The sequence below is a fragment of the Loxodonta africana genome, chromosome 5, assembly GCF_030014295.1.
Source record: "Loxodonta africana isolate mLoxAfr1 chromosome 5, mLoxAfr1.hap2, whole genome shotgun sequence".
In the NCBI taxonomy this organism is placed as follows: domain Eukaryota; kingdom Metazoa; phylum Chordata; class Mammalia; order Proboscidea; family Elephantidae; genus Loxodonta; species Loxodonta africana.
The window spans coordinates 70,564,168-70,587,962 of NC_087346.1; the positions used below are offsets into that span (position 1 = coordinate 70,564,168).

General features: G+C 39.7%; 1 protein-coding gene across 3 annotated transcripts in view; it reads right to left on the reverse strand.

The window, feature by feature from the left end:
- COPS4 (COP9 signalosome subunit 4) overlaps nucleotides 1-21,513 on the reverse strand; it is a 49,109-nt gene extending 27,596 nt beyond the window's left edge. Inside the window, exons 1-5 of one of the 3 annotated variants that reach the window (XM_064285650.1) lie at nucleotides 21,303-21,355; nucleotides 9,191-9,246; nucleotides 4,174-4,253; nucleotides 1,312-1,463; nucleotides 443-546 (exon numbers count right to left, since the gene is read on the reverse strand). In XM_064285650.1, coding sequence (XP_064141720.1) covers nucleotides 443-546; nucleotides 1,312-1,463; nucleotides 4,174-4,253; nucleotides 9,191-9,240 — 386 coding nt within the window. In that variant the 5' untranslated portion in view covers nucleotides 9,241-9,246; nucleotides 21,303-21,355. Of the gene's footprint in view, nucleotides 1-442; nucleotides 547-1,311; nucleotides 1,464-4,173; nucleotides 4,254-9,190; nucleotides 9,247-21,302 lie in introns of all 3 variants that reach the window. The other 2 variants (XM_010594094.3, XM_003414112.4) reach the window with 2 other exon arrangements.
- Between the last annotated feature and the right edge of the window lie 2,282 nt (nucleotides 21,514-23,795).

Here is a 23,795-nt window from a genome sequence, read left to right on the forward strand (position 1 = left end):
GATCTGGTCCCCACTGCTCCTCTATCACACCCCCTACCTCTCTCCTCTTTGCTCATTCCATTCCACACACACTGACCTCCTTATTCTTTTTCAAACATATCGGGCATGCTCCTGCCTTAGGGCCCTTGCATTAGCCATACCCTCTATCTCTGATACTCTTCCTTCAAATAGCTGCACAGATACTTTCTTACCTCCTTCAAGTCTATAAGGTAACACTAGAACAATGAGGAGCACCCCAACCACTCTGTTTAATGATACAACCTGCCTCTCACTTTGCTCCATTACTCACTTTTCTTTTCTCCATAGCACTTATAGCCTTTTAACATATTACAAATTTTATTTATTAAATTCACTGTTCATTAGCTGTTTTCCCCACTAGAATGTAAGAAAAATGTAGAAAAACAATTCTATTTATCCATCCAATATCTACTATTTACTATACTTTTGTCCTGTTTCCAAAGGAATTCCCACCAACACTTGGGCTGCATTTCTCCAATCTTCTTCTTTCTCATATATGGATGCAAGATGCTGTCTTATTGAAGCAACCTGGAATAATATGTATAAATGTTTAATTATTTCAACTGACATTAGTAACTAAGTAAGTATAACTCTTGTGACAATGCTCTCATTCAAAATATTAACCTGGCTTATCCAGACCACCCACATTTTTTTAATGAATTTTTACATTCACAGAATACCGAAAGAGTGAACTGAAATAACAATAGTATAATGTGGATTATGGCATATTTTAGTTTAAACATTAAATTTTGCTTTTATATCATTATATACAAAATACCGGAGTTTTTCTATGTTTTAGCCTGATTAACAGTCTTTCTGGTTTTTCAAAATTGTATCAAGTATATTTGGTTTGTAAGTTCATATTGCAATATATGAGCAACTGTCAGTTGGGGCTGCAACATCCTAATACTTTTTTTTTTTACACTGCAAAATGTTATTTGGTACACAATTTTGTCAAAATAAAACTGAATGATATTTTCCTTAAAGGATTTAAAAAACCCAGTGCTACTGTGTCAATTCTAACTCAGAGTGAACTTACAGGACAGAGTAGAACTGCCCCAAATCGTTTCCAAGGCAATAACCTCTACAGAAGCAGATTGCCACATCTTTCTCCTATGCAGCAGCTGGTGAGTTTGAGCCGCCGACCTTCTGGTTAACAGCAAAGTGCTTTAACCATTGCACCACCAGGGCTTCAAGAATTTAATAACACCTCTAAAAATAACTGCTGCTATCTCAAGTTCAAATACCACTGCTCTAGGTTTTATTACACTGGGACTGTTCCCTTCTCTTTACCTGCTCCTCAAATGAAATTACTCTAGGCTGGATCTTTTCCAAGGTGAAATGATAGATTTCTTTGGCTGTGCTGTCTGGCAGGTTAGGGAGATGTGTGCAGAAGTCAGTCAGCAACTGTCGAGAGATCACGAGGCTGACATTCTCATTTACCACTTGGTCAAAAAAAAAAGGAGACAAGAAAATATGAGTAAACCAAAAACAAACCTGTTGCTATCAAGTGGAATCTGACTCATAGTGACCCTATAAGAACGAGTAAAACTGTCCCATAGGGTTTCCAAGAAGCGGCCAGTGGATTCAAACTACCAATCTTTTGGTGAGCAGCCAAGCTCCTAATGACTGTGCCACCAGGGCTCCAGAAAATATGAGTAATTTTATAAATTTTCGTTAAGTAGTCAATCTTTACCTAAAATTAATATTAAACACAATCTATATTAATACATCCTTGTTTTAATAAATTATTCAAGGATACCCATACACCTGACTTTATACTACAGAACCAATTTTTCCTTAGGCTGAATTATTTGATTACATAATGACTACACTAAAACAGTAAAAATATCATAACCTTTCTAAGGAATAGAAATGGTTGAAAAAAAGTTCTGTTTAAACAGTTGAGAATTTTACACTCTTCCTTTCTCATCTTTATTTTTCTACAGAGTAGAGGTACCAAAACATCGTATTTTAATTTCTGTATTTCTTCTCTCCTAACTCCAAAAAAGAGTTAAGGAAGTACACAGTAAAACACTTTTCACAAAATTTAAATAAAGTAGTGATAGTTACTGCCACTTATACTTACCCAACAAAAATAACAAATAAGAACTCAATTCTGCACTAGATGTATTGACATTATTTTATGACACTGTATAGATACATTTTATGTCATTATATAATACTATTATATATTTACACAATTGCTATCATTGTATAGCAATGAAGGATGCAAGCTCTAGAGACACACTCTTCCACCACTTCAATTCTATGGCCTCAGACAAGAAACAACTTCTCTGTGTTTGCTTCCTCATCTGTAAAATGTAGATATCACATAAGGTTGCTGTGATGCTTAAATGCAGTACACATAAAGCACTTTAGAGAGTATATGGCACACGGCACTCAACAAATGTCATTATCTTCACTATCATTACAATTTTAAAAATGCATCATGCTGTGAACCACTGCTTAGATAAATTATTTAAGTCTTAGATCAGCACTTACTATATTTTACTATTTACTTACTATCTGGTTGATTTAATGATTTTAGCAGCGGACTGCTTTTCTTGGTGATTCATTGGATTCAAAGCTTATATAAAGTTCAAAGTTTACAAAAAGCGTTTTTTACTACTACACTGCAATGTTCCTAACAGTTTTTCTGAGAGCATCAGCAGTTCTTCTCACACTGCAAGCCATGAATTTTTTGAAGTAATAACTTACACTTCTAGTAACTAATCAGTTGATAAAATATTAATTGGAATTCATTACTGGATAATACTGAATGTGCTTGAGAAAACATTTTCACTACAAGTGCCAATAGGCAGTTATAACTGTTGGAAAGAAATTACTATACAAACTAGTATTTCTTAGGGAAACACAAGTACATGAGAACTATAAATCAGGAAACCTAGCTTCCAGTCTGGGATCTGCACCTGACTAGCTAAATGTCCTTGAATAAAAGTAACAATACTCTAAGACTCATTTTACAAAATATTACACAGGAATACCTATACTTGTATTGTCTAATCACAGTATTATTAAAAAGGAGTAAATATGATGGATAATGGGTGTGAAAGTACTCTATAAACTATAAAGCACCAACAAATGTCATTAATATTGTTAACTCAGTATAAAATCCAGCCTGAACACTGAGTAATTTTCAATATAGCTGTGTTTGAAGTTGGGGTTGAGGGATTGTGTCCTGATGAATGGAAATTTCTGTTGTTGTATTTGGGTGCCGTCTAGTTGATTCCAACTTACAGTGACCCTATATGACAGGGCAGAACTGCCCCATAGGGTTTACTATGCTGTAATCCTTACAGGAGCAGATTGCCAGGTCTTTTCTCCTATGGATCCGCAGGTGGGTTCAAATAGCCAACCTTTAGGTTAGCAGCCATGCACTTCACCACTGTGCCACCAGGGCTCCTTTGGAAATTTCTAGTCTCCAATTAAAAAAGAATGTTCTTAAAATTAATAAATAGGTAATGCTTACACAACACTTATTATATGCCAGGTTCTATCCTAACCACTTTATTATATATATTAACTCATGTAAGCCCCTAACAATCCTATAGGATAGGGACCATTATCCACATTTTGTAGATGAGAAAAGGAGATACAGAGAGGTTAAATGACTTCCCTAAGATCACATAGCTAATAAAATAGCAAACCAGGGTATGAAACCAGAGAGACTATTCTTTTTACTATTCTGTTAGACTGCCTGTCATCGATAACTATAAAAAAAAAAACCCACTGCTGTCGAATTGAGTCCAGCTCATAATGACCCCACAGGATTTTCAAGGCTGTAAAATATGTACGAAAGCAGACTGCCACATCTTTCTCTCCCGGAGCCACTGGTCATTTCAAACCACTCATCTTTTGGTTGGCAGTTGAATGCTTTAACCACTCTGCAACCAGGGCTCCATCAATAACTATACAAAACTTTAACTGGGAAAGTAACTCTAAAGATAATTCACTGAAAAAAATAATAAAGATGTAACTAACTTAAAACATATTTTATTTTAAAATAAATAAATCTCAATGTTTATTTAACACTGATAATTTGATATTAAAAAAAAAAAAAAAAGGCTTGAGCAAGCTTTAAAGTCCTAGCTGAGTAATACAAAGCAAACATGGAATTTCCATTTCACTTACTTGCTTCCACAAAGGCTTTCAAAGCTTCAAGTTGTTCTACCCCAGATAACTGAATGGCTTTTTCCAGGATCTGACGATATCTGAAATAATACCAAATAAAAATAATGTTCAGAGGGCCATTATATTTTCTAATGCTAACGTCCATGTATGTTTATTCATTTCTATTTAACCTGATTTTTCACCATGCTCTAGCTTGTGGTTTTTTTATAGTACACCACAGATTTTTTTTCTCTGTTTCCAGCCCACAAGAAATACTAAATCTATAACTCTAAGTCACTGAATCTAACATGCCTATTCTTCTAGTCTGTGATTTTCTTTGTAATATACTTACGGTAAGGTAATTTACTTAATATGGCCCTTTAAGCTATGCATGGTCTTGTTAACTCCCTATATAGTGATGGGGAGGGACTATGCAAATAAGGTGCTCGCGACACATGAAGGGGATTGGACAGCTTGCTAATAATGCAAATAAGTTGCACAGCACACTTGAGGAGGTGAGGTCATGTAAATAAGGTGTATGGAACCTTAACAAGGGGATTGATCAGTTTTGCCATCCCACTGGGCTTAAAATGAGCCATCCCAGAGGCAGGAAAAGAGGGACCTCACTATCATCAAGAACGAAGATTCAGGAGTGAAGCATATCCTTTGGACCCAGGGTCCTTGCGCTGAGAACCTCCTAGACCCAGGAGACAGAGAGAGAGAGAGCTGTAACACCAGAAACAGTGTGAGACAGTGAGAAGCAGTAGCAGAGAAACGGCAGCAGCAGAACCTGGGGAACAGCACAAGACAGCGTGGTGGGCTTCTAGGTCCAGGAAGCAAGGCAGGAAAACAGGGTGTGGGCATGCTGATCCACGAAGCAAGATAGCTGAGAATCTTTGGGCAGGAGGCTTCCTGGTAGAGTGGGGTACCTCCAGGCACTTGTCTGTGGAGCTAGGCTTGCTGATTCATGGATCAAAGACCCGAATGCCTTCAGGCAGGAGACTTCCCTGCGAGTGGGGTGCCTCTGGGCACTTACTGGCAGAGCTAAAGAGCTTTGTAACACTTTCCCAAGCAGGGCAGAGGCCAGGTGAAGGGGCCCACGGGCTGAGGGAGAGGCCTGCCTGCAGGCATGGCCAAAATCTGTCCTGACTGAAGAACTATCCCAAGTCATTCCGGATCCTGACAGGAACAGCTGTTCCTGTTACTTCCGTAATAAACACCATAAACCCATTGCCGTCGAGTCGATTCCAACTCATAGCGGCCCTATAAGACAGAGTAGAACTGCCCCACAATTTCCAAGCAGAGCCTGGCGGATTTGAACTGCCGACTCTTTGGTTAGCAGCCGTAGCACTTGACCACTATGCCACCTGGGTTTCCAATAAACACCATAATCATGTGTGTTGTCTGTGAGTTCTGTGTGGTCACTGCAACAAATTATTAAACACAGCAGAGAAGTAGAGAGTGCCATTGGATGGACGGCTGGTGTCAGAATTGGTAAAAAGGTTGGAGGGTGAAGGTATGTTTACTTTCACCTCATAAGAATCCGTCTTGGGCTGATGCTGAAGTGACTCTCTACCTTCAAGGAGTTAGAGGAGGTCAGACGCCCTACCACACCATTTTTATAGACAAGAAAATTATTTGAGGTCACCCAGAATCTTTCCCTCTTGTGGATCTAATGAATCTAGGGTCACCAACAATAAGATAATGTGGACTAGACAGTGAAGCTAAACATTAGAAATTGAATGTGTACACTAAATAAACACCACCAAGCCAAACGCACTGATGGAATAACCTTCATGCCGTCAGAGCCTATTAATTCTTTATTTGCATTCAATTCTAATGAAACCTATTTTACCTAATATCCATGCCCACGTAAGATTCAAATCAACATCTAAAATGAACAGAGGAATGCTTAAAACAGGAACAACAATTATTAGACAATGACAAATTCTCCCCTAGAATGTAAATCCATGAGGACAGCAATTCTTGTCTGTTTTGTTCACTGCTATGTACACAATGCCTAGAACAGTACTTGGCACATCATGAGCACTCAAATATTCAACAGTATCAGTAACATTTTATTTCTTAAGTTGAACAGCAGCTACATGAGTGTTTACTATACTATTCTTTATCCCTTCTGTTTGTCATAATCATAATACTTTTTGAAAGCATTATTTAAATGCATTTTACAAACCTAATAACATCACAGTTATTCAGAAAGTCATCCAGAATATATTCAAGAAATAGAAATACACAAATAGGGCCCAAACTCATTTAATTTTATGGCTTACATTTTGTAGGATACACCCTCAAGCTATCATTCAGCACTTATTGATTCTCAAATCATACAAAATTTTCACAGCCTTGGTTACATGATTTCACAAAACCACAGTGACTCAAACTAACTTTAAGAAAACAGGTATACTAACAGAAAAGATAACAAACTCAAAGCAAAGAGCAAACAATTCTAAGAAAGCAAGGAAATATTTTTAAAGCTTTTTAAAAAATATTTTTAAAATTGCTACATTTGGGGATTCTTAAAGGGATAAAATTCAGTTATCTGGAAATATATTTATGCGGAATTTCCCTCTCTCTACACATACACACACATGCGTACAAACAAATTAACATTTTCCCTGAATCTGCAACTAAACATGTTCTTTATTGCCCTAGGTGCCTTCAGAAAAGTTAATACACTCACTGGATTATCATTTCTTTTTTTTATTATTAGTTTATTTTCTATATTTATTAAATCAAGGCTTATGGATAAACCCCTTGCTGTCAAGTCAATTCCAACTCATGGTGACTCCACGCGTTACACAGTAGAACTGTTCCATCATGTCCTTGACTGTAATCTTCATGGAAGCAGGACATCAGACCTTTCTTCTGTGGAATAGCTGGGTGGCTTCAAACTGCCAACCTTCAGGTCATTGAGTACAAACCATTTGCACCACCAGGGACCTTTACATCCCCATAGATTACTTCAAACTAATAATATTATATTCAAACATGCAGTATCTCACATATAAATTTGTTGATAACTAAGTTTTAGCAAACAATTGCATAACGTATAAATAAACTAATCTGTACTGGGAACACAAAAAGTCCTAAAAAATGATAAAAGTTTTATACTAACCAAATTATATACCTTGCAGGAGCCTTAGAAATGCCTCCTCAAACACTCAACTTTACAGACGAAGAAAGTAAAGTGTAGTTTTGAACTAGATGCTGCCTTATTCCTTCTCCAGTGTATAAATTCTAATATCTAAGAATAAGAACTTACTTTTTCACAATAACAGTATGACTAATAAGCTTATTTTAATCTGGAATTTAAATAGTAATTTAATAAATATTGCCATAGAAATTCATCCCCAAATGTTAAGCAGTTAAGCTTTATAAAATGCTGTATAAAGTTCTGTGTATGATACTAAAATATTTGAAAATGACCTTGGCCTTTGAAGACTGTATACCTGGGAAAGCTTTTTTAAAAAATTAAATAATATATCAAGTATTAATTGCAAGAAGTCAAGAACAAAAATTGCAAAACCAAACAACACAGAAGGTATCAAAAGTGAAGAGATAATATATTAATTGAGAGAAGGCTTAGACCAAAATGGGTTAGACTGGTCAAAGAAGGGTTCACGGATAATAATAGCTTTTTAATGAGCAATTGATAAACATTCAATGGAAAAGATGGACCAGTGATTTATGTGGAGAACATGACAAGGACCAAATATTTTTTTCCTTACATTAGAGGAAGATAAACATCATTAATGTCTTAGTTACCTACTGCTGCCATAACACAAATACCACAAGTGGGTGGCTTTCGAGAACAGAAGGTTATTTTCTCACAGTTCTGGAGGCTAAAAAGTCCAAATGAGGGTCTCAGCTGTGTCTATTCCTTCTTTCTCAGTAGCTTGTTCCTTGGTTTCTTGGTGTTCCTCAGCTTACAGACCATTCTCACATGGGGTCTGTCTTCCCCTGTGTGTGCCTCTGTGTCTATGCTGGTCTTTTTAAAACTCAGAAGTGATCAGGTTTAGGATCCACCCTACACTGTTATGAGCTCATTAACATAACAAAAAGCCCAATTTCCAAACAGGATTACATCCACAGGTACAAGGGTCAGGACCCCCATACATGTTTTGGGGGGACACAATTCATTTCTTATCAATTAACATTAAGGCACCTTGCATCTGTCCCATGCTTTATCATCAAATGTTTATTGAGCACCTACTACACACACTTGAGCCTCATTATTTGTGGATTCCATCTTGCAAATGAATGCCTATTTGTTAAAATTTATTTCTAACCCCAAAATCGATACTCGAGATGCTTTTGTGGTCATTGGCAGATATGGACAGAGCAGCAAAAATCTGAGTCATCTGAGACCCATGTTTCCAGCTGAGATCAAACAAGGCGATATGCTGCCTTCTGGTTTTAATGCTCATACTATAAACAAATGTCTTTTTCTCAGTCTACTTAGTGCCACATTTTTGGGACTTTTGTTGGTGATTTCAACACTTTAAATGTCTCCGAAGCATAATGCTGAAGTGCTATCTAGCGTTTCTAAGCACAGTAAGGCTGTGATGTGTTTTACGGAGAAAATTGTGTATTAGATAAGCTTTGTTCAGGTATGAGTTATGGTGCTATTGGCCATGAATCTGACCTTAATGAATCAGCAATACATATTTTAAAAGGTGTTTTTAAACAAAACACACGTAAAACAAGGTTATATATTGATCGGTTGATGAAAATTTTATGAGGCTCACAGAAACCTAACCCTGTATTTCCTCTCGAAACAATGGCTCCTGTAAAAACCCTGTGCTATCGGCTCAGTATTCATTAATTCATTGTTCACAGTGACTTTATAGAACATGTCTACTTCGAAAAGGACCATCAGCTATATATGAACCAAAGTTTAGTATGTTGATTCCTAATATCAGCACCTGAAGGGAATATGGAGGTAAGTACAACATACTTTAGAAGACATACCACAGTCACTATTTAGGATCAGAATGAATGGTGTTAGTCCACTTACAGTAATGGTGAACTAGATGATTGGACCAACTGTCCCTCCAAAAACAACATAAAGAGCTGAAAGAAATGTAACAAAAATAAAAATTTAAATAGCATAACATCCTAACAAGAAAAAGAGAATAAAAGCACGAAGGTTTTAAATCACAGCTGTGTCTGAGGGCATTTGCTGACTTGGAAAGACAGCTGGGAGGTAGACTGGCACTTCTGGTGGGGAGGAGGGAGTAGGCTCTGCCCTGGGGCACTCTGCCAATTGGCCGGAAACACTGAGAGGCAAGCTGCAATTTCTGGCCAACTGAAAGCTATTAGAATGAGGATCCAAGTTTCTTGCTTGCCAGGGAGGAAACACTAGCACTTTGGAAGTAGGGTTACAATCCAAGGATCGTCTACGTAAATTTAAAAGTTCTGAAGCCATAACCCTAGGCTGCTAGCACCCTCAAGTGCCTGGCAGATGGAAATAAAAATCTTCTCCGAAAGATAACATTCTGAGTATCCAATTGTTCCTAAATACACATTTTCAAATAATTTTCTCAACAAAGATTAGAAGGCATGTGACAGTATGAGCTAGAATCAACAAAAGCAAAAGCTGACAAAAACAGAGAGACTCCAGATACTGGAGTTATCACAAACAGACTGTAACACAATTATATTTACATATTCATGGCGATAAAGACAAGTTTTAAAGTTTCAGCAAGGAACTGAAAAGTAGCATTTTGGGGGAAAAAAAATTATAAAACTAAAAATTAATAAAACCAAACTTAAAAACTCAGTAGAGTTTTTAAAAGCAGATTAACCCATCGCTGTCAAGCTGATTCCGACTTACAGTGACCCTATAGGACAGAGTAGAACTGCCCACATAGGGTTTCCAAGAAGTGGCTGGTGGATTCAAACTGCCAGCCTTTTGGTTAGCAGCTGTCATGGATTGAGTTGTGTCCGCCAAAAATGTGCGTCAATTTGGCTAGGCCATGACTCCCAGTATTGTGTGATTGTCCACCATTTCGTCATCTGGTGATTTTCCTATGTGTTATAAAACCTATCTCTAGGATGTTGATGAGGTGGGATTAGAGACAGTTATGCTAATGAGGCAGGACTCAATCTACAAGACTGGATTGTGTCTTGACCCAATCTCTTTTGAAATATAAAAGAGAGATGCAAGCAGAGTGACATGGGGACCTCATACAATCAAGAAACAAGAGCTAGGAGAATAGCACATCCTTTGGACCCAGGGACCCTGCACTGAGAAGCTCCTCGACCAGGGAAGATTGATGACAAGGACTTCCCCCAGAGCCGATAGAAACAGAAAGGCTTTCCCTGTAGCTGGTACCCTGAAATCAGACTTCTAGCCTCCTAGACTGTGAGAGAATAAATTTCTCTTTGTTAAAGCCATCCATTTGTGGTATTTCTGCTATAGCAGCACTGGATAAATAAGACAGCAGCTAGGCTCTTAACCACTGCACCACCACAGCTCCAACAGCAGATTAGACACAGTTACAGAAATGATGAACTATCTGCTCTACCTCCTAGTTCAGTGAGTAGTGCCTGGGGAAGAGGGTCTTAAAAGCTTGTGAGCAGCCACCCAACATACAACAATTGGTCTCTATTCAATAGACCACAGCCTCTAAGAAGCAAATAGACTGCAGGTCTAATTGCCTTCAAGAATTACAACCTCCTTTGTCATGAGACCAGAAGAAGTGGAAAACATTACTGAATGTTTTGCTCAAGGACCCAACAGCTGGATTTTGATCAAGAAGGAAAAAATGTGTAACAGAACTTCAAATTCTATTTGGAAACCAGACTTACTGGATACACTGAGACTGGAGGAACCCATGAATGTACTGCCTGGAAACAACTTCTGAGTCTTGAACAGAAACTAACGCATAATGTCATCTTTAAACTAAACGACAATTTACTTCATTTAATAAGGAATGGTCACCTTGAGCACTGCACTCTTTCAAAAAAATATCTGAGATTAAACGGACAATGGTAACTCTAAAACACAGATGGAAACTTAAGGGACAGAGAGTCTAAGTTAAGGGTACTAAAAATAATATGGACAGAAAAATAATGACACAATATGAAGTATATAACCACTGTCAATGAACTATGTATGTAAAAACTGTTGAAAGGGCATATATTTTGTTATATATACTGTCACCAAAATTAAAATTAAAAAAAAATGTAAACTAGAAAATAGGTCCAAAAAACCTATAGAGAATAAAGCATTGAAATAGAAAGTTCAGGAAAGAGGTAAGAGACACAGAGGAGACAGTAACAGGGCCTAAAACTGGAGTTGTAGAATAGAAAATAGAATGAGACAGAGGTAACGTCTGAAGATAACTTCTCAGCACAGATGAAGGAATCCAATCCATTGATTCAAGCATTCCAGTGAAGCTCAACTAGGAAAATGTGGTAGGCTATTTACAAAAAATGAACCATTTTTTCATTCCCTATATCTACATCCCTTTGCAATGTGACTTTGTAGCTCCTCAAATCAAGAAGTAGAATTTATACTTCGGTGAGTAGCGTCTGGGGTCTTAAAAGCTTGCGCGGCCATCTAAAATACTTTGCCGGTCCCACCCTGTCTGGAGTAAGGGAGAATGAAGAAAACCAAGACACAAGGGAAAGATTAGTCCAAAGGACTAACGGACCACGACTACCACAGCCTCCACCAGACTGAGTCCAGCACAACTAGATGGTAGCCGGCTACTACCACTGACTACTCTGACAGTGATCACAATCGAGGGTCCCAGACAAAGCAGGAGAAAAATGTAGGACAAAATTTTAACTCACAAAAAAAAAAAATACCAGATTTACTGGCCTGACAAAGACTAGAGAAAACTTGGGAGTATGGTCCCCAGACAACCTTTTAACTCAGTACTGAAGTCACTCCTGAGGTTCACCCTTCAGCCAAAGATTAGACAGGCCCATAAAACAAAATGAGCCCAGGGGCAAGGACAAGAAGGCAGGAGGGGACAGGAAAGATGGTAACGGGGAACTCAAGATCATGAAGCGGAGAGTGCTGACATAACGCAAGGCCGGCAACCAATTTCACAAAACAGTATGTGCATTGTTTAATGAGAAACTAATTTGTTCTGTAAACCATCTAAAGTACAAAAAAAAAATAGTTTATTTCCCTACGCCCTGAATCTGGGCTTGATTTGACCAACAGGAAGCAGTGAAAGTGAAGTACCAGTCCTAAGCCTAGACCTCAACAGCACTTGTATGCTTCTTCTCTGTCTCTTGGAACCCTGCTGCTGCCACATGAACAAGCCCAGGCGAACCTGCTGGATAACGGGCTATGTAGGCCAGTCATTTTCACAGCCCCAGCCCACAACCAACCAACCCACAGAATCAGAGCTGACTATGGACACATATGGGAGCCCACACGAAGCCAAAACCATGTGTAGTAGAGAAAAACCATCCTGCTGATCCCAGACCAAACTGCCAACCAACATAATTTTGAGGTAAATAAATGACTGTTGTTTTAAAGGAGCCCTGGTGGCACAACAGTTAAGCACTCAGCTGCTAACCGAAAAGTTGGCAGCTCAAACCCACCCAGTGGCTTCACAGGCTGTAAAGATTATAGCCAAGAAAACCTCATGGGGCAATTCTACTCTGTCATATGAAGTTACTATGAGTCAGAATCAACTCAAGAGCACCTAACAACATGTTTTGGGGTGGTTTGTTTCACAGCAAAAAAACTAACTGATACAGATAAGTTAAAAAAAAAAAAGATACATCTTAATGAAGCTGCAGAAAATTAAAGACAGTGAAAATCTTAAAAGCAGGTAAATACTACTATAATGTGTAGGAGAGAAATAATTTCCAAATGAAGTTGACCTTTAAGCATGGTAAATATGTCAATTTGGGGAAAGTAGGAAAGAATGGGGGAAGACAGACATTCTAGGCAAAAAAATTACTATCTGAAATGTAGTTCAGTTTGGAGAAAATAATCTAAGGCCAAAAAGGTATATTTGTTTAGAGTTTAAGGCTCTAATTCAAGCACACACATGCTGTATTTTGGCTTGCCACTAGTTGGGTGACCTAAGGGCAAGGTATTTCACTTCTGCACTTCAGTTTTCTCATATGCAGTGGAAATAATATTATCTACCTGCTTAGGATTTTTAAATGTAATTTATGTTACATTATGCTATCTACCCGTACTCGAGAGACAGAAACCACTAAAACTGTTGCTTGCAGGGTTAACAGAGAATCAGAGAATTTCAGTTACAATGGCTTTTTGAGGTTATATGGTCTAGCCTCCTATTAAAGAGAGGAATCCCTGTTATAACATCTCTAACTGGTAACCATCTACTTGACTAATGAGCAAAGAGATGGAGCTCCATACCTAATCAACAGCCCATTCAGTTTTTGGACAGCTCTATTTTCACTCTATTAAGGATCTATGGTGTAGCAGCGGTTTAACTGCTATAGCTTAACCAGCAGCTATGCAGGAGAAAGACCTGGTGATCTGCTTCCATAAACATTACAGGCAAGAAAACCCTATGGAGCAGTTCTATTCTGTCACATGGGGTTCCTGTGAGTGGGAACCAATTCACCAACACCTAACAACATTCCACTCTATTATGAGAATGTCTAACCCAGAGAATATAAGATGTTTACCTATGTTTTATTGACTATGCAAAGGTATTCAACTGTGTGGTTCCTAACAAGTTATGGATAACACTGCAAAGAATGAGAATTCCCGAACAGCTAATTGTGTTCATGAGGAAACTGTACATAGACCAAGAAGTAGTCGTTCAAACAGAACAAGGGGATACTGCGTGTTTTAAAATCAGGAAAGGTGTGCATCAGGTTTGTATCCTTTCACCATACTTATTCAATCTGTAAGCTGAGCAAATTATCTGAGAAGCTGAACTATATGAAGAAAAACATGGCATCAGGGTTGGAGGAAGACAAGCTGTAATATACAGATGTCACAACCTTGTTTGCTAAAAGCAAAGAGAACTTGAAGCACTTACTGATGAAGGCCAAAGATTACAGCCTTTAGTATGGCTTACACCTCAAAACAAAGAAAACAAAAATCCTCACAACTGGACCAATAAGCAACATCAGGATACAAAGAGAAAATATTGAAGTTGTCAAGGATTTCATTTTACTTGCACCCACAATCAACATCCATGGAAGCAGCAGTCAAGAAATCAAGCGATGCACTGCACTGAGCAAATCTGCTGCAAAAGACCTGTTTAAAGTGTTAAAAAGCAAAGATGTCACTTTGAGGACTAAGGTGCACCTGACCCAAGCCATGGTATTTTCAACTGCCTCATATACATGCGAAAGCGGGACAATGAATAAGGAAGGCTGAAGACGAATTGATGCTTTTGGATTATGGTGTTGGTGAAGAATATTAAATACACCATGGACTGCCAGAAGAATGAACAAATCTGTCTTGAAAGAAGTACAGCCAAAATGCTCTTTAGAAACACAAGTGGTGACACCTTGTCTCATGTACTTTGGACACATTATCAGGAGGGACTAGCCCCTAGAGGACATCATGCTTGCTAAAGTAGAGGGTCATCAAAAAAGAGGAAGACCCTCAATGGGATGGATTGACACAGTGGCTGCAACAATGAGCTCAAACGTTCCACCAATTGTGAGGATGGCACAGGAGTGGGCAGTGTTTCGTTCTGTTGTACACAGGGTTGCTATAAGTTGGAACCAACCTGATGGCACCTATCAACAACAACAACAATCCAAAATCTTTCTGTGTGGAACAGAGAAGAGTCTATTTCCTTTTCTACAAAACAGCTTTTCTGATATTCAAAGGCAGCTAAGAGGAATCTATCACTCTCTTTTCTCCAGGATAACAGAGTCTTGTCAAGACTCTAAGGGCCTCCCTCCTCTTGGTACCCTCCATACCCTAGAACTGAAAGATAAAGGAAAAAAAAGGTTATATTTTCATAAGATTAACTCATCAAAGACCTATTATCCATGACCTAGTCAGTACCTGTCCTCAGAGAGATCACATTCTAGTTGGAGGTGACAAGTTAACAATTAAGTGCTATGACAGAGGTAAATACAGGCCATCATTGGCCTGAGAAGTACAAACTAATCAGGTCTTGTGTTGGTGGGTGTGTACTGGAGGTTATTCAGAGAAGGCTTTCTGGAAAAACAAATATCTGAACTGAAGTTCTGAAGAACCAAGTAGGTTTTCACCAGGTAAATAGACAGGCTATCACTACAGCTATCTACACAAATCCTCCCTCTCAAGGCTCTTCTCCTCTCCTGATGTTTTAAGGCAGGCTTCGAAAGGCTCTTTCAAGTATTTTAAGATTCTATTCAGGAGCAATGATTCAGCCGATGATAACTACAAGAAATTACCAGAAACTTCTACACATACATTATATGACATCATCCTGACCTACCTATGTTTTCTTATATCTATATTATCTTAACCGGTCAGATCTAAATGTAAACCTTAAGAATTTTAATAAATACGCAAATAATCAACCATCTTAGTATTTTATTTCTTCATGCTTCACCAAAGTACATTACCTATTTTCAGTTACCTCTACTTTTTAAAAGCTAGTGGAATTTCCTACCAGTTTGCTAATAGCACAATATATTTGATTTCCTATAGTAACTACAGAAAACAGTTTATTTTCATACTTCAATGTTTATTGTTTAAACAAAGTTCTTTTCTCAAGGAACTCTACTCCTATACCACAGGAAGGAGTAATTTAGTTTTAAAAATTATTTATTTAGGAATAAGATATCCTTGTTTATTTATTCATTGCCTTCCATAATGACAAAGCTTTTTTTCTTCCTTTTTAAATAAGACTTGATACTGGCTACAGTGTGATGACACAAGACATGCAATACGGCAATACGTACCAAGCTACAAAAGTGGTGTGGTGGGTGCATCTGACTTCCTCTAACTTCACAAGGAAGGAGAGAATCATCAGCAACAGCCCAAAGATGATTCTTAAGTGGTAGAGATCAGGCATGCCTCCAATCTCCAATCTTTTTTACCAATTCTGACACCAACCATCCCTCCGATGGCACTCTCTAATTCTTTACCGTGTTCAATAATTTGCTACAATGGCCACACAAGACTCACATACCACACTCACGATTATGGAGTTTACTGGGGCAGGAACAGGTTATAATTCAGGTTCAAGAATGCTCAGGATACACTTCTTCAATCAGGACAGCATGTTCTCAGCTGTGCCCTCAGGCACACCTCTTTCTGGCCCCTCGGCCCGGCCTCTGTCCTGCTCAAGCAAGTGTTACAACAGTCTTTTGGCTCTGCCAATAAGTGCCCCAAGGCATCCCACTCTACCACTAAGCCGCAAACCTGAAGGCACTCGATTTTCACACTCTGTGTGCCAGGAAGCCCCACCACAGCTGTCTGGTGCTGATCTCCTGATTCCTGCCATCTCATGATGCCATCTCTTGCTGTCTTCTGTGTTACAGCTCTTCTCTCTGCCTTCTGGATCTAGGAGGTTCTCAACATAAGGTTCTGGGTTCAAAGGACATACTCCACCCCTGGCTCTTCCTTCTTGGTGGTGTTGAGATCCTCTCTTCCCACTTCTGGAATGGCTCATTTTAAGCCTAGCAGGATGGCAAAACTGGCCAATCCCCTTGATAGGGTTCCAAATACCTCGTTGGCATGGACCCACCCCCACAAGGGTGCCATGCACCTTATTTACATTATTAGATAGCTATCCAATCCCAGTGGTGGGCCACGAACACCTCAATTGCATAGTCCCACCCAGTCACTTGGTGGGAGTTACAAATACTATGGCTAAAAAGGCCATATTAAGCAATTCATTGCACTGCACAAGCCTTTAAAAACTTTACAGCCTTTTTTCACCCAGCAATTCTCCTGAGGTAAGAATATTCCAAGTGGAAAAGGAAAAGTGGCCGGAGAATATTACATGCCTCTAGCTTCTCTATGTCTTACAGATACTTCCAGAAGTATGGCAAAGAGTGAAAAAAAGACACACACTGGAGCTAATTTCCAGCTACCATCTTCTCCCCAGTGGAAATATATTGGTTTCCAAACACTAGCTCCACCACCAGTCCCATTCCTCGCTGACTCCAATTTATTAAAAATTAATAAAGATAACAGATCTCTCCTTCTAAAGTGGCTAGAGCTTCCTACATAAGAGGACTGCTATGTAAAGAATTCTGGTTTTCTACTATCCCATTCCTCTTCAGGTAAAGCACTTGCGTAGGGCTAATAATTAATCTTGGTTACTTGTCCTTAGCAATCTGGGAGAATAGGGAAGCAGGAAAATTAAATTAAGCCTGAAGAGTGGGGTTTTCCACAGGGTTCACTTGATGGCCAGCCTGTGCTCTGCAGAGACTCTGCTTGCACGTTTCAAAGTAAGTAAGAGGATCAGAGATCATTTCCTAGTAGCTACCAAACCAAACCCACTGCCATCGAGTAGATTCCAACTCACAGTGACCCCTTAGGACAGAGCAGAACCACTCCATAGGGTTTCTAAGGAGCAGCTGGTAGATTCGAGCTGCTGACCTTTTGGTTAGCAGCCGGGCTCTTAAATCACTGTGCCACCAGGGTTCCCTAGTGGCTACCATAAGCTATAAATGAAGTGTGCCTCTTTAAGCAATAGTAGGCAATTTGCTTTCTACCAACTAAAGCAGCCTACCAAGAGAGAAGTGAATCTGAATCTGAGGCTGCAGCAATGACAAAATTCCCTACCATTAAAACAAAAAAAAAAAAGTCATGAAAGTTAATTCTAGAAAACTATGGTTTAAAAAAATAATAAGATAATCATCAAAAGGTAAATAAATGAAAACATTGTGAATTTAATTAATGCCACTGAATTGTACACTTAAAAATGTTTAAAATTGCAAATTTTATGTTATGTATATTTGACCACAATAAAATTTAGGGGGAAAAAAAGGGTGAATAAACCATACTTAGGAAACCCTGGTGGCGTAGTGGTTAAGTGCTACGGCTGCTAACCAAAGGGTCGGCAGTTCAAATCTGCCATGCACTCCTTGGAAAACTCTGGGTGGCAGTTCTATTCTGTCCTATAGGGTCACTATGAGTCAGAATTGATTCAACAGCACTGGGTTTGGTTTTTGGAAACCATACTTAATCTTATCTATGAATTCTACTTTTCTAAACAACATTAGTGTATTACCTTAGGTAAATAAGTTTTCTATATTCTATTAGGTTGAACTATGGAAAAAATCCTAATATTCATATGGTTCAACCTAATATAACTCCCTTTTAAAAATACTCAAATTCTTTCTGCAGGGCAATGAGTTTCTCTTTTTGTACGGCCTTTCTGGCCATGGTCTTATAACTCCCCCAAAATGACTGGGTGGAGCTATGCAAATAAGGTATGTAAAACTCTTGCTGGGATTGGCTTCATATGCAAATAAGGTGCCTGCCACTCACCAAGGGGATTGGTCAGTTTTGTCATCCCTCTAGGCTTAAAAAGAACCAATCCCAGAGGTTGAGGGGGACCTCACTACCATCAAGATGAAGAGCTAGGAGCAGAGCATGTCCTTTGGAACTGGGTCCCTGCACTGAGAACCTCCTAGCCCCAGGAGACAGACAGCGTAACACTGGAGATGGCCAGAGGCCTGCCTGCAGGCACAGCCAAAAAGAAGCCAAACAGGGCCCGGCTGGAGCAATGCTCCTGTTACCTCTAAGTTTATCCTGATCCTGAACTGTAACATGTCACTTCCCTAACAAGCCCCATTAATTTAAGTATGGTCTGTGAGTTCTATACAGCCACTGCAATGAATTATTGAACCCAGCAGAGAAGTAGAAAACCAACTTACTCTATTATTCACTAATACAGAATCCTTTGCTGTCTAGCTCCTAGCATAAACCCTAAAACAACTGTTCTATTTCAAAAGTGTTTCTCTCATAAAGCATGTATCCCACAAAACTGTTCTGTTACAAAGATAAAGATCTTGACACATTCTTGCTCAAATAGGAAGACATTTCATTCCTGCTGGAAGGTGGACAGAATATGTACCTGCTGAAAATAAAGAAACTCTGAAGGAGTTGCTAGCTAGCAGTGCACTACCAGTTACCAAGCACTTATGTGACTGGCAGCAAATAACAACAACGAAAGGGCTAAAAGCTCTATATGCATTATTTTATTTAATCTGCACAATAACCCCACATGGTAAATTGTTACAGTAATGGCCTTCAAAACGTCTCCTTCTGTTCATGCTCTTTTGCAAAGTAACCCTGCTGCTCCTACCAGAAGAGGCAGACTCCATTTCTCCTCCTCTTGAATCTAGGCTGGTCTTGTGACTTACTTTGACCACTACTGGAGAACTGATGTAAAACTTCCAAGGCTAGCCTTAAGATCTTGCAGCTCCCACTCATCCTCTAGGAATGCTACCTTGGCCGTGTAAGAAAGTCTCAGTTAAATCACTAAAGGACAGAACATGTAAAGAGGAGAAGAAGAAAAGAGAGAGACACATACACAATGACCCAGTCAACAGCCAGATATCAGTCCATTTTAGACCCTCCAAGCCCCAGCTGAGCTGCCAACTGACTGCATCTATATGAGTCCAGCAGAGACCAGAACACTTATTCAGCCCACAGAATCCTGAGAAATATTAAATAGTTGCCTTATACTAGTACATTTTGGCTTGCTACAAAGCAATAAATAACTGAAGTACCCTAATGAGATCAGTACTGTTGTTACCTCCATTTCAAAGCTTTGGAAGTAAATGCTTAATTCAAGAAATCTGCAAATTCTTGAAAAGCAGTATCTCTTTTGATAACTAGTGCACATATTTTTCTTCAACAAAATAAAAACCAAGCAAGCATGGAGAAAAATATAAGCTAGTTTTACTTTTATCTGAATCTATAAAAATTACGTTCGAAAAGGATTGAGCCATGAAGACAATATTCAACATATTTCCAACCTACAGAGTAAGTCAGTATGTATGTACTGATTGCTTAATTAACAATAGTACTAATCTTATGGCGCTTTCTGTCAGGTACTGATTTTAAGTGATACACACACACTCACTTTATCCTCCAACAATCCTATGAATAAGTCCTATAATTATCTCCATTTCCCTGATGGGAAAATAGGGGCACAAAGTAGTTAAGCCCAAGATACACAGCTAAGTTTCTACTGATAAAAGCAGGTATTTACCACCAGAGGAAAGGCAGCACAGACTAGGTACATAAAAAAGATCTCAATATCCAGGTTAGGGCAGGTGTATATCATTAATATAAATCGAAGTGATCTCAGTTGTCAGGATGTAAATTTTAGGGTCAACTTGAGAGGCATACTTCTTACAGAATGCGTGTTTATTACAGAAGAGCAGTACTGTGAAATCCACAAGGGAAACAGGGAATGAGTAGATATATGTATACTGTTTAACAACTGACTGTAGGGCAGTGAGGGGCAAACACCTGTCACAATTTTTATATTCTAACTTGGAGTGGACCAAAGCCTTCTACACAAATTCCGACAGAATTCTAACAATCCAGATTCCCGCAAATATCACTACACTAGACATCCAGACCCACGTTATGAGGGCACTCCGCCTATGTGACAGAAATATATTCCCTCTTCTTCAGAGCTGGTGGCAGAGAGAGCACCAAAAATACAAGAACTCACAGATGTTCCGAGTGATTTTGGGCGACATGATAGCGGCCATACCTCCTCAGCCTCAGTCAACCCGAAGAAGCTATTTCCCCGAGAAATTCTTAAGCAAGGCTCCAAAATACGAATTTTCCTCAATTTAAAAAAAAAGGGGGGGTGGGGGGAGTTCCAAAGAGAAGCCAGAATTCGGTGTGAGAGGCCGGCCAGCGAAAAGAAGAGGCTGAGAAGGCCTTGGAAGTAACCGTTCTGCAGACCAGGCTTCCAGGATTCCAAGAGGCCTGTAACGGTGCTATCAAGGACTGAATAAATTGACAATCACCCCAGGACTACGGCCCCGAGGGCTCCTGCACAAGGTCCCCTCCAGCTTTCTGCTGCTCCCAACATTTGCCTCTCTAACCGACCTCAGGCCCGCCCCCTCGGTCTTCAGGCCGGCTCCTAGCCTGACACTCAAGAGCCGCCGTCAGTACAAGGACAACAAGTCGTGTGGCTTCCCTTGCCACCTCTACTCCCGTGCCCCTGGGAAACACTCACTTGCCCGCCAGATCTTTATGAGAGCCACTCGAATTCATGAGCTGGGCCAAATCCTGCCGCACCGCTGCCGCCATCTTTCCTCCAGCTCAGCCGCGGCTGCGGGGCCTCCCGCCGCCAAAAAGAAACCGAGCGCGGTCCTCCAGAATGCAGCTAGAGGGAACCCGAGAGGCCACAGAGTAGCGCGCGAGTCGGCCAGAGCGCCGGAAGTGAATGCGTGCGGCAGCCTGCGCTAGCTTAGCCCTCAGAGTTGAGTAAAGCGAAACTCCAAGCCTCACGGTAGGGACCCGCCCAGGCCTCGCCCACAGACCCGGGCGACGCCGTCCTCCTCGACTTCGGATTGGCTGATGAACTCCAAAGGAGTGTGCCGCTTGTGCAACTCACCGAGTGCCCGCATCGCTAAATTCTGTGTCTTTGTATCTGTGATTTACTGTTCCTTGGTCTTTAAGGCAGCGATTCTTAAACCACTTCTGGTAAAGAACGAGTTATTTTTGTTTAAAATTCATCGCAGACTGCTACTTTTGTTGCTGTTAGGCGCCCTGGAGTCAATTCGACTCATACCGACCTATGTATACCAGAACACTGCCCAGTCTTGCGCCATCCTCAGAATCGCTGCTGTTTGAGCCCATTATTGTAGCCAGTGTGTCAGTGCATTTTGTCGAGGGTCTTCGTATTTTTCGCTGACCCTTTACTTTACCGAATATGATGTCTTTCTCCAGGGACTGGTCCCTCCTAATAACATGTCTAAAGTACATAAGACCAAGTCTTGCCATCCTCCTTTTTAAGGAGCATTCTGATAGTACTTCCTCCAAGACAGATTTATTTGTTCTTCTGTCAGTCCATGGTATATGCAATATTCTTTGCCAACACCATAATTCAAAGGCATCAATCCTTCATCAGACTTCCTTATTCATTGTCCAGTTTTCACACGCGTATGAGGCGACTGAAAAGTACCACGGATTGGGTTAGGCGCACCTTAGTCCTCAAGGTGACATCTTTGCTTTTTAACCCTTTAAACAGGTCTCTTGCAGCAGATTTGCCCAATGCAATGCATTGCTTGACCGAAACAAGGATTTCCTTTTAAGCAAGTAATGGGGAGACTGCACATACCAATTCAGGTCACATTCTGTTGGCAAGAATTTAGTCACATCACTATGCCAAGCAACAGTAAAACTGGAAATTTAGCTTCCAATTGGGCAGCCTTGTGCCCAAGAAGGAAAGAATGAGTGAATTTGGATGGACAATCTGCAGTCTCTACCACAATCTTCCCTCTGACAAGTATCTGTGTATATCCTTCTCACAGCAGAACATCCTTATTCTCCCTGACTAAGGAAAGATGCTCAATTTCCTATTCGGTTTCTATATCCAGCTTAAAATCTAGGATATCTGGTGATGCACAATCCTTTCTATGAAGTTGTGTTATGACTTTTTCATGGTCTAGAGACTTGTACACTAAAAAAAAAAAAAAGCTGTCTGCCCCATGCCCACACACATACAACACAATATAATACAATAGTGGGGTAGGAAGAGGATAACCACAGTTACTGAATGAGAAACATGGTAGTTACTGGTCCATAGCAGTGGTAGAATACTAACCTGTTACCATAAAGATTACAGCCTAGAAAACCCTACCCAGCAGCTCTACTCTGTCATACGGCGTTGCTATGAGTCGAAATCAACTTGATGGCACCTAACAACAACAGTGCCCTGGTAGTGGAATAAATTCTTTGGTTAGTCCCTGGTTTTGCTCTCTGAAGATCTCCATTGCCCATTTTATTCTGTGGGCTCAAGCTTTGCTTTCCTTTTACAAGTTAGCTGTATGTTGCAGAGTATGCCCTCTTTGGGTAATGCCTTAGAACTTGATCAACTGAGGAATGTTGTAAGCCAGGCTTGTCCATTTTTTGTTGTGTTTTAATACTATTCCATTGAACATGTAGTATGATCTGACTGTTTGCTTCCAGATAGTTTCATGTGCCAGTAACCACACTGAAGTTCTTTCTAGGTATAGTTCTTCAACCTGTGGAATTTCTTTGCTTCCATAGCTCAACCTATCCTTATTGCTCTCGTTTTAATGGAGGAAACCTTGAACCATCTAAAACGAGAGGCTTCTGAGAACTTTATTAATTTTATTTTTGCTGCAAGCTTGCTTATCTTTGTTTTCTATTATTTTTTGTTTGTGGTTACAGAAGTCTTAATGGGCCATGAGAAATGGTTTAAACTAAGCCTTCTCTCCTGCTGCTTAAGACTGCATAAACAGACTCAACTGAAATAAAACGGATCATAACAGAATACTATGAAAAACTGTACTCCAACAAATTTGAAAACCCTGAGGAAATGGACAAATTTCTAGAAACACACTACCTACCTAACTAACACAAATGAGGTAGAAAAATTAAACAGAGTCATAACGAAGAGATTGAAGAAGTAGTTTAATAAACTCCCCCCCCCCCAAAAAAAGCCCTGGTCCAGATGGCTCCACTGGAGAATTCTACCAAA